The 17,617-nt window shown below is 44.9% G+C and overlaps 1 protein-coding gene across 4 annotated transcripts in view; it reads right to left on the reverse strand.

The window, feature by feature from the left end:
• Positions 1-1,445: 1,445 nt before the first annotated feature.
• SLC30A4 (solute carrier family 30 member 4) overlaps positions 1,446-17,617 on the reverse strand; it is a 35,250-nt gene continuing 19,078 nt past the window's right edge. For 3 of the 4 annotated variants that reach the window (XM_081839143.1, XM_081839144.1, XM_081839145.1), the window contains exons 4-8: positions 15,506-15,659; positions 12,558-12,768; positions 10,602-10,707; positions 4,770-4,904; positions 1,446-4,287 (exon numbers count right to left, since the gene is read on the reverse strand). In XM_081839143.1, coding sequence (XP_081695269.1) covers positions 4,133-4,287; positions 4,770-4,904; positions 10,602-10,707; positions 12,558-12,768; positions 15,506-15,659 — 761 coding nt within the window. In that variant the 3' untranslated portion in view covers positions 1,446-4,132. Of the gene's footprint in view, positions 4,288-4,769; positions 4,905-10,601; positions 10,708-12,557; positions 12,769-15,505; positions 15,660-17,617 lie in introns of those variants that run through there. The other variant, XM_081839146.1, reaches the window with a different exon arrangement.

Genomic DNA, 17,617 nt, shown 5'->3' on the forward strand with positions numbered 1-17,617 from the left:
GCTGCCGTGCCACCAGAGCATGATTTCTGTTCTCATCCTGAAGCAAAGTTCTTAACCCAAGGTTATTTCTGGGTTAGCGGAGTCTTTAACCTGAAGCGTCTGTAACCGGAAGCGTATGTAACCCAGGGTACCACTGTATCCGTCTTGGGGGCAGAATATCTAAGGTTCAAATCCCCAGCATCTCTAGGTAGGGCTGGGAGAGACTATTAACAACATGGCCACAGACTGAAATCTCGGAGTCGTTGGCAGTCAGTATAGCCAATACAGTGGTACCTCGGTTCTCAAACGCCTTGGTTCCCAAATGCTGAAAACCCAGAAGCGAAATGTCTGATGCGGCTGTCAGCTATTGTTTCTGGGGCGTCTGCACCAATCAGAAGCTGAGCCTTGGTTTTCAAACATTTTGGAAATCAAACAGACTTCCAGAACAGATTAAGTTTGGCGCTGTCATTACTGGCCTTGCTCTGGAGGAACCCAAACTTCTATGCACTAGTGGCCAAAATTGTGGAAACCTTTCGGGGAAAGTGTATTTCCGAGGTTTGATGGCTCGTAACACCGGATTGGCTCTCCAAACACTCATGCTCATTGGCTACATTCAAATGAAGGAAAGCTTACCACATATCAACCTGAGCAAGTTGTGCTTCCTTTTTCTGGTTATTTGGCTATAACTTTTGATAGAACACAGATAACTGAACAAACATTGTTGCATTACATTCTTCATTAAATTATCTTTTCATTGATATATAATATTATGGTATTACTCCAAAAAAAAGTGGTGTTATGAGCCATCAAGCTTCAGAAATACAATTTCCCCAAAAGTTTCCCACAGTTGTGGCCACCAGTACACACACTGCACTCTATGATTAAGCACAGGGCCTCACCTGTCCTTTGAATATAGAAATAATGTATTTTTTGCTCTATAAGATGCACCAGACCACAAGACGCACCTAGTTTTTGGAGGGGGAAAACAAGAAAAAAATATTCTGAATCCCAGAAGCCAGAACAGCAAGAGGGATCGCATCCCTCTTGCTGTTCTGGCTTCTGGGATAGCTGCGCAGCCTGCATTCACTCCATAAGACACACACACATTTCCCCTTACTTTTTAGGAGGGAAAAAGTGAGTGATACGGTACTGTACATAGATTGAAAACAGCAGTTAACTCTAATTGCACAAATGCACACATACCACTGAGATTAAGAAACAGGGTTTATACTTCCAAGCGATGGTACGATACCTTTGGAATGCCCTCCCTATGGAGGCATGTCTGGCACTGACTCTACAACTGATTCGGTGCCAGGTCAAAACTTAACTCTATTTGCCCAGGCACTTTAAAGTCTGCTCTTGGCTAGGCAAGAAAAAAAATAAAATAAAAACCATCACTTATCTACTCATCTGCAATCCAAAATGAGCTCAGAGTTCAGAAAAGAGTAATAAGAATAACTCATAAGTGGGCAGTATAATAATCAATTTAATAAATCCACAGTAAAGCAACACATTTGTTTCATTAAACAAATATATAGTATATAATTACAATTAAAAAAAACTCCAAGTACAGTACAGATCTACCAAACCCCCAGTTTCTAATTAGGTATACTGTAAACCCCAGTTTAATGAAATATCCATTATGAATATCCATTTGTGTGCAAAAATACCTGACTTCCGAAAAGGTCATAAAGAAGGGATACACAAAAAGTTTCACAAACTGAGATATGGCTTTGTGTTTCTATTGTCGTGTATCAAAACAGGGTCCCAAATATGCCAGTTCTTCATTTCGATATCATTTAGTGCAGTTTGCTCATTCTAATACTGAAATTTTGTCTTGGAGTTGAGCAGAAGGGGGGAAAGTTGGCTAGTCCCAAGCGACATAAAATCCAGCAAATGGGCATATTTTTATCCATCAGTGTACCATCTCCTAAGATACTTGGAGAGAGTTTGCTTTTCAAGGAATCACTTGCTCTCTAGATCTTGTTGAACTCCAGATTCCATCAGTTTTAGCCAATTGTCAATGGGCACTAGAGTCCAATAAAATCTGAAGCCATCCTTCCTTTACATGAAGTATTTGAATAATAATTTAAAGTTAAATAACTACGCATATTGCTTTCATGAAGTGTTAATTTTAAAAGTCACCCTTCATGAGAAGATATTGGTCCTTAAAAACAATAACAAGTATCTCTTCTGTGAAGGAAAAAGAACAGATTTCAAACTATTATGCTCCAAACAGCAAAATAGCTATCCAATTGGTCAAAACATGCTGGCAATTGTTAACGTTGATACTTATTTCTGTTGTTTGTTGGGATTAAGTGGGCTTATTTTCTTTTTTTTGGCTTCTTTAGCCCTATTTACAGGCGATACAAAAACTATGGTGGAAAATCAAATGTTGCAAGCTAAGCTTTAAAATATTGATTGCTTCGGTTTTCAGAGTTGAAGATCAAACCTTTCCAAGAGACTATACCATGTATTTGTTACACCGCAATCTTATTCACACCGATAGATCTGTTTAGATGTAAAGAATCGGAAGTCAAATCCCTGGCATTTTTAAAATATAAATTTCTACACCACTAATTCTCATGGTATCTGGCTTTGGATTAGCTATGCTCCAGAAGAACCATCTCTTGTCTTGCAGTTCCTTCCACTGATTTCACCTTCTCTATACTCAAAAGTTTTAGGAAGAATCCAGTAATAATTTGGTGCCTGGAAAACAGTTCTGAAGGCCTGCAATTCAACACAGGTCAAAAAAATGGAACATTTTACTTTTAGACTGCTAGGAGAAGAACGGCAACCAAAAAAATAATAGACAGTGGGCGTTCTTCTGTTTGACTAAAAGGCAGTACAGTTCACCAAATCACTAACATTTCACTGGCACACGTTAGCATACATTACCATGCAAAATCGATATTTATCGGGAGGAAATGCAAAGGTGAAATGGAAACCATATGCTCACAATTGTAAGTTTTGGGGGCTGCAGTGTATGTGAAGCCTTCGTTCTCTTTATTTCCTGAATGTCTACAACTTTCACCAACACAGTGCCCTCCAGATGGACCACAATTCTGTGCTGGCTGAGGATTAGGGCAGCTGTACAACATCTGCAGGGCACAGAGTTGGTGCAGGCTATTCTACAGTACATCTACTGATTGGATCTCTGCTTTAAATGTGGTTTCTATAAGGCCCCCCTCTCTCGCAAGAGGCAAATCAATCACAAAAAGTCCCCTACAACATATTTATTCATTAGAATTAAGGTTCATGCTTAACCAAACAGCCTCTTGAAGCAGGTTAAAATGTTAGATATCCAAGATGATCGATAAGAATCGTCTCAAAGTAAATTATATATATTTTGAAAAGAAATTTAAATATGCTTTTTCTATAGTAGAAGTCCTACGCCGAAAGATACGAGAGACAACTATTCTTTACAAACATAGTGGGTCCAGCCCCAAAGTCTTCAGATAAACAACCGATAGCTTGTCCCAGGAAAAGACCTTTTCTGGTTTGGATCGTAGGTTAAAGCTAAAATTTCCAGGACTGGTTACTGCAAAAGCTATACTTCTCAATATGTATTCAAGTTTGAATGAAGAGAGGCAACTTATAAAAAAATGTTCTGCTATACCTGCAGCATCGTTTTTGTTTTAGGCAAGGTAGTAAAAAAAACCCCATAGCTGTTGGAGAGAGATAAAATACGGTGTAACCAGTTCAGGGATCATTAACCTTTTTGATCACAGACATGATCAACCTTGGCAACTCTTTTTAAACTCAAGTAGTGAATTCTTGGCGCCCTTTAGGAAAGCAGGCAAGCACTGTTGGAAGTTAACAAATGGCAACGAGGAAGTGTGCTCTACGAGGTATCCGCCAACCACAACGTGATCTGTAAACAATTTGTTGGATATGTATAGATATTGGCATGAAAACCCTGGCCAAAAGGAACGGCAAGAGGGAAAGTTACAACTCGTTTTCACGGAAAGGGTAATTCTGACCCCGTTCCAAACCCTTCTTGTTGCAAGAGGATTGCCAATACTAGTCCAGCCCTAAGGGATTCCGTTCCGTTTGCAAATCTTGCATTTATTGCTTCGTGGTCTTTTGGCTGCAAAGGTTAAGAAGAATAAGGCAGCGAGTCCTCCCAAAAGAAAAAAAAAGCGTGGAAAAATTAGGCACTGGAATTCTGGCAGCTTGCGCACGGTTTGTTCTCTTCTCGCCGGTAACTCTGAAGCTGGATTGAACATTGATAGACTCCGAATGTGCTCAGCAACAACCGCCTGGCCTTCGACTGGATTTCCTCCCACTTTGATGAACTGCCAGGAACTGGAAAGCAAGGAAGACACAGTAAGTACCGCCAAAACATGGGCAGAGCGATCGTATCGGTGGGTTGGGGCGGGGGTGGAAAATGGCAGATATCTCCAAAGCACTTCTGGGCAAGGGGCTATGGGAAGAGAGGCTACTTTCACATCAAACATCTAAAGCACTGGGATGCCACCTTAAAGAGTATTGGCTTCCCCCGAGTAATTATGGGAGCTATAACATGCTGAGAGGGAAACTCTGGCTCTGCCAGGGGAATAATGGTCAATTGTCAAGGATGATGGCAACTGAAGTCCAGCAAGATTTAAATGACCCCAGATTCCCATCCCTGAACTAGAAACAGAACACAGGAAACAATAAATTAATTTATAGTTAACAAACCACAAATATGACCCCCCCCAAAAAAAATTTAATTTATTGAGTGAATTTAATCACATGATTCTGCTTCATTAACACAACTGTTAGCTCTGCCTGCTTCCCAGTTTTACCTAATTGCAAGTGGACTATGGCAATGGTTTTTCCAGCAGTCAATGACCAAATATTCAGGCTTTCCACTGAAAACACATCTTCAATTTTCATTAGCTCTTCTTTAATGCGATCCACATTCAAATGCCTTGGAACTCCTACAAGGAGGACATGCGTTTTAGATGTTTAGAATTATTGTTTACAGTGGTACCTCGGGTTACATACTCTTCAGGTTACATACGCTTCCGCTAACCCAGAAATAGTACCTCGGGTTAAGAAATTTGCTTCAGGATGAGAACAGAAATCGTGCTCCAGCAGCGCGGTGGCAGCGGGAGGCCCCATTAGCTAAAGTGGTGATTCAGGTTAAGAACACATTCAGGTTAAGAACGGACCTCTGGAACAAATTAAGTACTTAACCCGAGTTACATTAAACTTGAGCAGAGTATTTAAAAAAGGATAAAAAGCAGCCATTTAGTCACATTGTGAAAGTGCCTCAAGGGAAAACACTCGTGAAGAATTTCTTCACCGCCTCTATTGCATCTGCAGAAAACAGCAGCAGGAGACTTTTTCAGGTGGTTTACAATTTAGCGGAACCACCTGCAACATCGGGGCCCAGTACGGGTCACATGTTCTCCTGCAATGATTTTGCAAAGTTTTTTGCAGATAAAATCGCTCAGATTCGGGAAGAAGTAGGCTCCACCGTGGGAGCAGGGCCGGGGCGGGAGAGTGCTAGAGTTTTGTCTAGTCAAGTTGAGTGGGATGAATTCCAATCTGTTACCTCCGAGGATGTGGACAGGCTGCTTGGACGAGTGAAACCAACCACCTGTCTCCTGGATCCTTGCCCATCCTGGCTTATAAAAGCTAGCTGGGAATGACTGGGCGATGGGCTTCGTGGGGTGGTGAATGCTTCCCTCCGTGAGGGAGCCTTCCCAGACCCGCTGAAAGAGGCGGTTATTAAACCGCTTCTTAAAAAAACATCTTTCGATGCGGCCACGATGGCCAACTATCGCCCAGTCTCAAATCTTCCATTCTTGGGCAAGGTGATTGAGTGAGCGGTTGCTGAACAACTCCAGGCACGCCTGGAAGAAGCGGACCATTTGGATCCCTTCCAGTCGGGATTCAGGCCTCATCATGGGACTGAAACTGCCTTGGTCGCACTGGTTGATGATCTCTGGCAGGCTAGGGACAAAGGAGGGAGCTGTTTCCTAGTTCTGCTGGATCTCTCAGCGGCATTTGATACCATCGACCATAACATCCTTCTGGACCGTCTAGAGGGGCTGGGAGCTGGGGGCACTGTCATACAGTGGTTCCGCTCCTTCCTCCTGGGCCGTGTTCAGAAAGTGGTGGGGGGGATGAGTGTTCAGACCCCTGGGCTCTCACCTGTGGGGTGCCTCAGGGTTCTGTCCTCTCCCCCATGCTTTTCAATATTTACATGCAGCCGCTGGGAGAGATCATCTGGAGGTTTGGGCTGGGTGTTCATCAGTATGCGGATAATACCCAGCTCTACCTCTCTTTTAAATCAGAACCAGTGAAGGCGGTGAAGGTCCTGTGTGAGTGTCTGGAGGCGGTTGGAGGATGGATGGCGGCTAACAGAGGTTGAGGTTGAATCCTGACAAGACAGAAGTACTGTTTTTGGGGGACAGGAGGCGGGCAGGTGTGGAGGATTCCCTGGTCCTGAATGGGGTAGCTGTGCCCCTGAAGGACCAGGTTCGCAGCCTAGGAGTCATTTTGGACTCACAGCTGTCCATGGAGGCACAGGTCAAATCTGTGTCCAGGGCAGCTGTTTACCAGCTCCATCTGGTACGTAGGCTGAGACCCTATCTGCCTGCGGACTGTCTCGCCAGAGTGGTGTATGCTCTGGTTATCTCCCACTTGGACTACTGCAATGCACTCTACGTGGGGCTACCTTTGAAGGTGACTCAGAAACTATAACTAATCCAGAATGTGGCAGCTAGACTGCTGACTGGGGGCGGCCGCCGAGACCATATAACACCGGTCTTGAAAGACCTGCATTGGCTCCCAGTATGTTTCCGAGCACAATTCAAAGTGTTGGTGCTGACCTTTAAAGCCCTAAATGGCCTCGGTCCAGTATACCTGAAGGAGCGTCTCCACCCCATCATTCTGCCCGGATGCTGAGGTCCAGTGCCAAGGGCCTTCTGGCGGTTCCCTCATTGCGAGAAGCAAAGCTACAAGGAACCAGACAGAGGGCCTTCTCGGTAGTGGCGCCCGCCCTGTGGAACGCCCTTCCAGCAGATGTCAAAGCGATAAAAAACTACCTGACATTCAGAAGACATCTTAAGGCAGCCCTGTTCAGGGAAGTTTTTAACATGTGATATTTTACTGTATTTTTGGTTTCTATGGAAGCCGCCCAGAGTGGCTGGGGAGGCCCAGCCAGATGGGCGGGGTATAAATTATTATTATTATTATTATTATTATTATTATTATTATTATTATTATTTCATCTTCTGTGTTTCTAGGAACTGAAATGTTATCAGTCACTTTGACGTGATAACATTTATTCGGAAATAGTAGTGCACTGGTTCTCAACAATTTTGGGGAACCATTGACAAATTGGCCCAGTTTTCACTTAGCACTGAAGAAGCCACAGTAGCCCTTCCCATCCAGTGGCATAGGCGCAACATTTTAGCATCATGTTCAAAAACTAAACTGTGGCTAATCTTAACTAAAGTTTGTTGAGGCAAGGCTCCTTCTACAATAATGTTATAAAGCGGGCTTTTCTCAACAAGCCCTGGAAGCTGTCCCAACTAAAGAAGAATGGCAACTTAAGCTGACAAAATATGCGCAGCTTGCAGACTTAACATATAGAATAAGAGAACAAGAAGAACATACCGTATTGGCCTGAATATAAGCCTCATTTCATTTTATTTTCCAAAATCCGACTGTGAAAAGTTAAAGTGCGGCTTAAATTCGCAACCTTACAAAAACTGGCTTTTACGCATGTCGCTGCTAAAACAGACATACGGTAAAATGGAACGGGTGTGAGTGCCTGCGGAATTTCAAAGGTGCGTCTTATATTCGGGCCAATACGGTATGTTTAGAGAAGATTATGAATAGTTTATTGAATATATGGGGGGAAATTGTGTACACTTGAAAACACGGGCAGCATTAAGATAAATTCAACAGGGTAAATAAGTTTTGATGGATGCAAAAATGGAATACTGAATGGTATGGTTTTTGTAACATATGCAGAGATTTATGATATGCAAAATGAACCATGGAAAGAGAAGAAGGGAAGTCATTGATACTTTAAGGATGTTTAAATGAGTATTCTAAATTGTAAAACAGAAAAATAATAAAGATTATTTTTTCAAAAAAGCCCTGAGAATTTGTTAAGTGTCCATCTTTTGTTTACAGGTATATTGCCTTGTTGAAACACTTATCAGGATGTGATTTCAATACCATGATATGGTGATTTATCACACAGCCCTACACCTGAGTAAACACAAGAAGGCAAATCTAGGATTGGGCTGAGACTGCAAAAGACCTGCATGAAGCTGTTAACGTAAGATGAAAACAATTCGTGGCAGCTGGCTAGGAATTTGATGGATGAGTTATTATAAATCTGCAGTATAAATGGGAACCAACATTCAATAAAGCAGAATGGGAGAGCCATTTGCATAATTTGGAATTGCCTTATTAGGGTTATAAGTCAACAACAGCTAGCACAGCTTCTGACACTGTTGGCTGATAACTGGTAACTTGTGGAATCTCCCAGAGAAACATGTGTTTCAGTTGACAGCATAACAAAAAGTTTAGGTCCTCTGGATGAAGTACAACCAGTGCTATTTTTCTTGAAAAAGAGGTGCCAGAACTCACCATGAACACCTCCCTCATTATCTGAAATCGCTTTTATTTCATTTTACAAATACCAAGTTATAACAATACGAAATACCGTATTTTTCGCCCTATAGGACGCACTTTTTCCCTTCCAAAAATGAAGGGGAAATGTGTGTGCGTCCTATGGGGCGAATGCAGGCTTTCGCTGAAGCCTGGAGAGCGAGAGGCGTCGGTGTGCACCGACACCTCTCGCTCTCCAGGCTCCAGGAAGCTATCTGCAAGCCTTGCGTGCCCGGGGGAACTCCCCCCGGGCGCACAAGGCTTGCGGGCGGCAGCCGGCAGCGGGGAGCACGGGGCGCCCTCCAGAGGACGCCCAATGCTTCGCGCAGGTGTCCGCAGCCTTCCGCCCAGCGGGCGGGGCGCCCTAAAGCAGAGTGCCCCGCGCGCCGGACAGACATCGGCCAGCCCCACAAGCTCGGGGGACAGCGGGGAGGCGCAGCGCCGCCATCCTACTGTTCCCCGACCTGGTTTTGGGGGGGAAATAAAGGGAGGGAAAATTTCCTTTATCCCCCCCCCAAAAAAAAGTAGGTGCGTCCTATGGGACGAAAAATACGGTACATATTTATATACAGTAGTACCTCGGGTTACGAACTTAATTTGTTCCAGAGGTCCATTCTTAACCCAAAATCGTTCTTAACCTGAGGTGCGCTTTCACTAATGGGGCCTCCCGTTGCCACTGCGCCACCAGTGCGCTTTTTCCGTTTCCATCCTGGGGCAAAGTTCACAACCCAACTACTTCCGGGTTAGCGGAGTTTGTAACCAGAAGCGTTTGTAACCTGCGGTACCACTGTATAGAGATTTCTCTGAATCTCAAGACTTCCCACCATCCCCTACCTGGGTCCTATTGTTGACATTTTTCAACTGCATATTATTTTAGAATCTATATTTTGTCTCCGTCCATATTGTCCATATTATTTGTTACATTACAAGTGTTATTAAAATCCTGCTAATGTTTTCATCTGCTTATAGCGGTTTCCTAAATAAATTATAATTTTCCCCCATTCTTTCTTGAAGTTTTTGTCTTCTGGGTTCCTGTGCTTTCCAGTCAATTTTGCCATTTCGGCACAATCCAGCAGCTTAGTTTGCCATTCCTCTCTGGTAGGCAGTCTTTCATCTTTACACACCTCCCTCATTCTCTTAGCATGGCAACGGCACCCACATGAGAGGTGCCAGAACTTAGTTTCACTGAGTTCTGGCTGGGTGGGGGGGGGAGCCCTGAGCACAAATGAAATGATCAACGAAGATTTTGAGCAAATCTCAGATGCCCAGCTGAGATTCAGTGCGAAATCACCTTGTAAGACAACCACATACAGTAAAATGCATAAATCTTTCAAACCTATTGATCAAGATTTTGAAAGTTATTTAGAAAATAAAAGTACCGTATTTCTCGCTCTATAAGACGCACCCGGCCATAGGACGCACCTTGTTTTAGAAGGGGAGAACAAGGGGGGGGAATTCTCCCCCTCTCTGCTCAGCGCCCCTTCAGCGAAGCGGCAGGCGAAACAGAGCCCCTTCCATTTCTCCTCCCGCTTGGCTGAAGGGGCGCTGCGCAGCTCTCCCTCTCTGCTGATGCCAGGAGAGTCTTGCTCTCCTGGCTTCACTGAAAGGAACCTGAAGCCTGCGGAGCGCAGCGGGAACTCGTGCTGTGCTCCAAAGGCTTCAGGCAGCTATCCCTGAAGCCTGGAGAGCAAGAGGGGTCGTTGGGCACTGACCCCTCTCGCTCTCCAGGCTTCAGTGAAAGCAACGCGAAGCCTCTGGAGCGCGGAGGGAGCGCTCCCTCTGCGCATCGGAGGCTTCGCGTTGCTATCGTTGAAGCCAAGGAGCCTGCATTTGCTCCATAGGACGCACACACATTTCACCTTAATTTTTGGAGGGGGGAAAGTGCATCCTATAGAGCGAAAAATACGGTAAGTAGTACAGCCATTGTTGCTTCCACTTGCTCATTGCTCCTATCTGCTCTTGAAAAGGCAGCTCAAATATAGGAGTTCAGTCATTACCTTCAAGTACAATTATTCCGGTGTCCCGGATGATCCGAAATGTTGTGAAAGCCACCAGGACTGAGAATACATATGTGCATATAGGGTCCGCAATCTTGTATTCTGGCTGAAACAAAAGAGGTTAAAGCCTGGTAAGATTACATCTGCATAAATAATTATAATATAATAATTTTTAATTTATATCCCACCCATCTGGCTGGGTTTCCCCAGCCACTCTGGGCGGCTTACAACTTATAAAACACAACAAAACATCAAACATTAGAAAACAAATATCTGATAAAAGCAACAAACAAATCAATAAAGAACAACAGTAAACAAACAACTGTTTATAGTTCTACCCAAACTAAAATAACCGTCAACCCCAACTAAACATTTAACCGACACCAACCCAACAAACATGAAACGGAGGAACCAAAATTAGAACCATTTAAAACATTTTAGTCAGTTGCCGCAACCCAAGCGTTGTTCCAGCAATGTCCCAGTGCCCTCCCAGGAGCCTTTTAGCTATTCAGGATGAGTGTGGGCCCTGCTCCCCAGGCCAGGTGCAAATGGGCCTTGCAGCAGGGAGCAGATTAAGATGGCTTAATCTATTGTTATTATTTATTTTTCAAATAAATAAATCTGTATACTGCCCTTCATCCACAGATCTCAGGGCAGTTCACAACATAAAAATACAAAATAAATATATATATATAATTAATTTAAAAATAAAATAATGAATATGTGTGTGTATGTATGCATGTATGTGTGTGTATATATATATATAATTTAATAACACAATATATAAATATAAAAATTTCCATATAGAGATAAGAGAGAGAGAATCTTTTTGATTAAGTGGCTTATAACTGTTTTTAAATAACATTTTAAAAATCTACGCTGGTTTTAAAATATAAATATGTATCGAGTACTACAATGCATTGAAAGTAGGTTGACAATGTTTCTACACATCAATTGTTTTGAGCATTCACAGGCTTCTCTTGGAAGAAGCTCCACTGATCTGGCCCAAAAGGAAAAAAGGCCTTGCCTCTCATCACTGCAGATGACATTCCTTGTGGTTCCCAAACAAAAAGGAGAGCTTTCCTTGCCTATTTCAGTAAGCAGGTATGGGGCAAAGCATTTTTAAGCTAGGCAAACTCTCAGAGCATTGCACCCAGAGGACATATATCATGCTAAGCCATAAAAATGTAGCAGGGGGGCGGGGCGCTCAGCTCAGTTGGTTAGAGCGTGGTGCTGGGAACGCCAAGGTAGCAGGTTCGATTCCATTGCAGGGGGTTGGATTAGATGATCCGTGGGGTCCCTTCCAACTCTACAACTCTATGATTCTATATACAGAACAGAGAATCTGATATTTCGTGTGCCGCTAGGCTGATTTAAGCAAGGCAAGCTGTCCAAATTTGCCATATCCCATAATCACAGGCAACGAGGCAGAGGGCCTTCTCGGTGGTGGCACCCGCCCTGTGGAACGCCCTCCCATCAGATGCCAAGGAAATAAACAACTATCTGACTTTTAGAAGACATCTGAAGGCAGCCCTGTTTTGGGAAGTTTTTAATGTTTGATGTTTTGTTGTGTTTTTAGTATTCTGTTGGGAACTGCCCAGAGTGGATGGGGAAACCCAGCAAGATGGGTGGGGTATAAATATATTATTATTATTATTATTATTATTATTATTGACACACTCCCACTCCCCACTGCTAAAAATTAAATATTTTAAAATTAAATATCCTCAGCACCTAGCCCCCAGATCCTAATTTGTCCAACCCTGCAGTTCCTGGGAGGGACTGAAGCTCCACAATAATTTCCCCACTGAGCTAAGCAGAACTACAGTTCTGCATGCAAATCCCTGCACGCTGGGGGGAAAAGTTAAGAGCACATACAGGTTCCTGTGGAGTTCAAGCGCTGGCCAGCCGAAGGTGAGAAGTGTCTTTGTTTGCAAGTCTAAAGAAAAGCCCTACCTTGAAACGAATGATGTATGCAGCTACAAGAACGCCTATGCTTTGCACCAGGTCTCCCAGGGCATGCACAAAGGCGGCTCTCACTGCCAGGCTGCCGTGACCGTGACCATGTCCAGGAGTTGTGGCAGAAGAGGAACTGGAGGGAGGAACAGGGGCAGGGGAATGCGAATGGGAGTGCAGGTGGCCAGACTGGTTCAGCAGAAAGCCCATGCTGAAAGGGAAAGTAGGAGGAAAGAAGTTGAGAACAAAGCAGAGATAAGGAGGAAGACCCCAAAAAACCCAACCCCAGATGTTAGCACGTTTCGTTCTTTTCGTAAGCATGAGGAGAGCAAACCACAAATGCAAGCTGCTAGGACAGTGGTACCTCGGGTTAACGCTTCGGGTTACAAACGCTTCAGGTTACAGACTCTGCTAAGTAGTGCCTCGGGTTAAGGACTTTACCTCAGGATGAGAACAGAAATCGTGCGGCAGCAGCGGGAGGCCCCATTAGCTAAAGTGGTACCTCAAGTTAAGAACAGATTCAGGTTAAGAACAGATCTCCAGAACAAATTAAGTTCTTAACCAGAGGTACCACTCTAAGGTAAAGGACCCCTGGACACATATATTAAAACCTTTTTGAAAATTCATTTTTGTCTTAAACGTTAAGGCAGCCTCAGAATGAACATGGTGTTCCATCACTAGCTATTACTGTAGATATATCCTTGATTGTTACTACAGGTAAAGGTAAAAAAGGTAAAGGATCCCTGGATGGTTAAGTCCAGTCAAAGGCGACTATGGACTCGCGGCGCTCATCTTGCTTTCAGGCCGAGGGAGCCAGCGTTTGTCCACAGACAGCTTTCTGGGTCATGTGGCCAGCAGGACTGAACCGCTTCTGGCGCAACGGAACACTGTGACGGAATCCAGAGCGCATGGAAATGCCATTTACCTTCCCGCCACAGTGGTACCTATTTATCTACTTGCACTGGTGTGCTTTCAAACTGCTAGGTTGGCAGAAGCTGGGACACAGCAATGGGGCTCATCTCATCACAGGGATTCGAACCGCTGAAATTCCAATCGGCAAGCCCAAGAGCAGGCATAGGCAAACTCAGCCCTCCAGATGTTTTCAGACTACAACTCCCATCATCCCTAGCTAACAGGACCAGTGGTCAGGAATGATGGGAGTTGTAGTCCCAAAACATCTGGAGGGCCGAGTTTGCCTATGCCTGCACAAGAGGCTCAGTGGTTTAGACCACAGCGCCACCCAGTAAGTAAGGTGGCAAAAGATAGAGCACCGTCATTCTCCTGGCTTCCCAACAAAGCGGGTTGCAGGTGGTTACCAAGAAGGGAGAGTTCTGACACACTTGCCTCTTGGAAAGACCCAGCAAGCGACCGGATTGTGAAGCCAGGAGAGCAATGGTGGTCGCACTCGCGCTGACTCACTGGCCGGCAGATCAAATCATCCCACCAAGAGAAATGTTCGTCCTCTTTCTGATTTTGCACTGATCCTAAACTTCCAGTACCAGGAATTCTAAGCTAGAAGGGGATGCTAGAACCTCGAAGCTGGCAATCGCATCCACTGCAGTGGTGAAATTAGGAGACTTCGCTAAAAACAAAAGGTAGAGGGAAAGCAGGCAAGAGCCACAATACAAAATAAACCAGAGCACCGCGGCTCCCAAACAGGACTAAGAGGATTCCACAGAATCTCCAGGACTTCCCTCCTGCCCTTTGTGGGTCCTATTGTTAATCATTTCCTCCTGCATCTTTTATAACACAGCGGTACCTCTGGATGCGAACAGGATCCGTTCTGGAGGCCCGTTCGCATCCTGAAGCGAACGCAACCCGCATCTGCACGTACGCGGGTCACGATTAGCTGCTTCTGCACGTGCGTGTGACGTCATTTTGAGCGTCTGCGCATGCACGAGCGGCGAAACCCAGGTCGCCACAGACCGCAACCCAAAAATGCTCAACCTGAAGCAACTTTAACCCGAGGTATGACTGTAATCCAAATCTTTTACATCTCCATTACCTTCAAAGTTCACCATATTATTCCAATCCTACTCACGATTTTAACGGTTTACAATGGTTTTTAAGATAGATTATACATTTTCCCCATTCCTTATTAAAATTTTGGTCTTCCTGATTTCTGATTGTTCCGGTCACTTTTGCCATTTCGGTCAACTTGATCTGCCATTCTTCTCTGGTAGGGACTTTTTATTCTTTCCATCTCTGGGTTAATAGCAATCATGTAGCCGTGGTTGCATACATAGATAAACTTTTCTGCTCCCTTGGGATTTTGGCACCTAAAATTTCCAAACTGGACTAATTCTAGCCTATTGACTACACCATAGTCGTGAGGCTAGTCAGCTTCATAGAAAGTCCATTCTGAAACCCTGGTGGTGGCAGGGGAACATTGAGGGCTGCTGAGGTTTTTTGAACCTCTCTTCTGAAAGGGGTGACTTCTGGCTAAGGTTACCAGACATCCCTGTTTCCCGGGGACAGTCCCCGGATTTACAAATCAGTCCCCTTACAAAATCCTATCATTCCTACTGAAGTTGAAAAATGTCCCTGGATTCACTGAAAAAAATCTGGTAACCTTCCTTCTGGCTCTTTCTGACAAATGAGATCCAGTTGGTACCCTTTTTGGCAATTGAAGAGGATTGACAGGAGATACGTGACAGACCAGCATAAAGAAATGGAAGGGCAAAGGAGTGAATTAAATGAATTTGGATATGCAGAAGATATTTTAAAAAGCAAAAAAATTAAGGAGCCGCGGAAAGAGGGGGAAGGAAGTCAAATTTTGAAATGATAAAGTGATTGTAAAACTAATGAAATGTTTAAACTTGAAAAGTATTAATAAAAACTTAAATAATAATAAAAGAGAAACGGTGGGGCGGTTCTGGGACTTTCTTCACAGGAGTCCCTTGCTAAGAAGGCGGCAAACTTTCAACAGAAGGAAACGGAACACTTACATAAGGTTGACCGCTACCCCAATGGCTGCTGTAATCAGCATAATATCCCCATTGATTTCGTAGTCCATGTGGATGGTCCTTTGAACAGCTTCGTACAAGAGGAAAACCATGAGGATATAAATCAGCAAGACACTGAACATGGCAGACAACACCTCTGGGAAAGAGAAAGGAAAAAAGCAGCACTGTTACAAGAGCATCTGCACGCAAACATCATGCAGCGTTTAGCATTTCCACGGTACTTTTAATTACACTGAATCCAGGCTGGGTTAAGTAAATGTTAATAATGTACGTTTAAACATTTCTAATGCTTTTTAAACAAAGGCTTTTCTATTAGGAATTTTAGGTGCTGATATTCCAAAGGACTCCTGCCAACCTAGCAGCTCGAAAGCACACAGTACAAATAGATAAATAGGTACCGCTCTAGGTAAACGGCGTTTCCATGTGCTGCTCTGGTTCGCCAGAAGTGGCTTAGTCAAGCTGGCCACATGACCTGGAAGCTGTACGCCGGCTCCCTCGGCCAATAAAGCGAAATGAGCGCTGCAACCCCAGAGTCGGCCACGACTGGACCTAATGGTCAGGGGTCCCTTTACCTTTTATTCCAAAGGAACAGAAAAGACTTTTTATGTACATGATGACAGCCACACGGATATTACTAGCCCAGAGATGGAAAGAAGACAAAGTCCGTACCAGAGAAGAATGGCAAATTAATCTGTTTGGCAAAATTGACTGGAAAGCTCAGGGACCAAGAAGACCAAAATTTTCACAGTGGGAAAAATTAATAATTTTCCTTGGAGACCACTGTAAGCAGATGAAAACATTAGAAGGATTGCAAAAACACTTGTAATGTAGCTGTCACAGCCACCCAGGTGGGTCCCAGCTCACGAGAGACCTTACTCCGTTGTAGTTTACTTACAGGAAAAGTTTATTGAAGATAATTGCTTCTTTCACAGTTCGGCATTGTGGCTGTACGTCTGTCACGTTAGACCGCCGAAGTCCCCCTCTGACTCCTCCCCTCCTCCACACCAACTTAATAGCCTGGCTCTAGACCACCTCTTCCTCTCCTTTCTTTTCCGCAGGGTCTTTCTGCCCCCCTGGGTTCTCTCTTTCCGGGATTCGCCTGAGGCTGAATCCTCTGCCGCCTCCTGCCCCCTCCTTCTGGCTTTGGGGCCGGGCTCCTCCTCTGAGCTTTCCCCACTTCCGCGCGCCTCTATGTTTGAACTTGGCGCGCGTACGTTGCTTTTGACCTTTCCTTCGTCCTCTATACTGCCCCCTGTTCCACTCTCTACCCTTTCCGGCTGAACACCTTGCTCCAACCCCCTCTCTCTGTTTTCTCCTGTTCCTCCTCCCTCCGAGAGGCTGACAACTCCACCCCCTTTACTCCGTTCCGGCTGAGACCCCTCTGACAGCGTCTGTGCTTCACTGGGCTTTCTCCCCTCCTTCCCTGACTTTTCACAGCTTCTCTCTTCTCCTGCTTTTCGCCTGATCATGCTAGCTCCCTTTTGGGAATCCTCTGACTCACTGCTTAGGCTCATAGATTCCCTTCGAATTCCGTCATCTTCTTCCTCGTCTCTCTCTCCCTCCTCCCACTCGCTTTCCGTCTCCTCTGCCATCTCCTCACTTCTCCCAGAAACCCTGACATCCATCCCCCCCTCGAAGCCCCCCCTTCCCCCCTCCCGGTCGCTGGGTGCAGGTTGAGGGAAATGTGGTTCTTCCTGGGTCGGTTCAGGATACCGGGTGTCCACGTCAATCTTCTCCTCTGGCAGCTCCGTATACGTGTGTTCGAACTCGGGTTCCCCCCCTGAAGGTATCACAGTCTCTTCCTCCCTCACTGCTTCTCCTGGCGCTGCCTGCCAAGGACCTATCATCCACCTCTGACTCCATACCTCCCTTGGCTGATCCACCCACCAATAAGGGTTTGTCTCTCCCCCCCCCAGGCGGGGATCCCTGGTCGGGCTTGTTTTGGGCGTAGAGCCCTCGGGCGAGGAGAAACCCCCGAACGTGCTGCCCGACAAAGTGGGCGTGAAAAGCCAATCATCAAAATACTCCTCGGGCATGGGTTTGTGCGGAAAAATTGCATGAAACTCCTCCTTCAACAGGGGTTCGTCCAAAGCG

Source organism: Podarcis erhardii (assembly GCF_964252035.2).
Source record: "Podarcis erhardii genome assembly, chromosome: 14".
Taxonomy (NCBI): domain Eukaryota; kingdom Metazoa; phylum Chordata; class Lepidosauria; order Squamata; family Lacertidae; genus Podarcis; species Podarcis erhardii.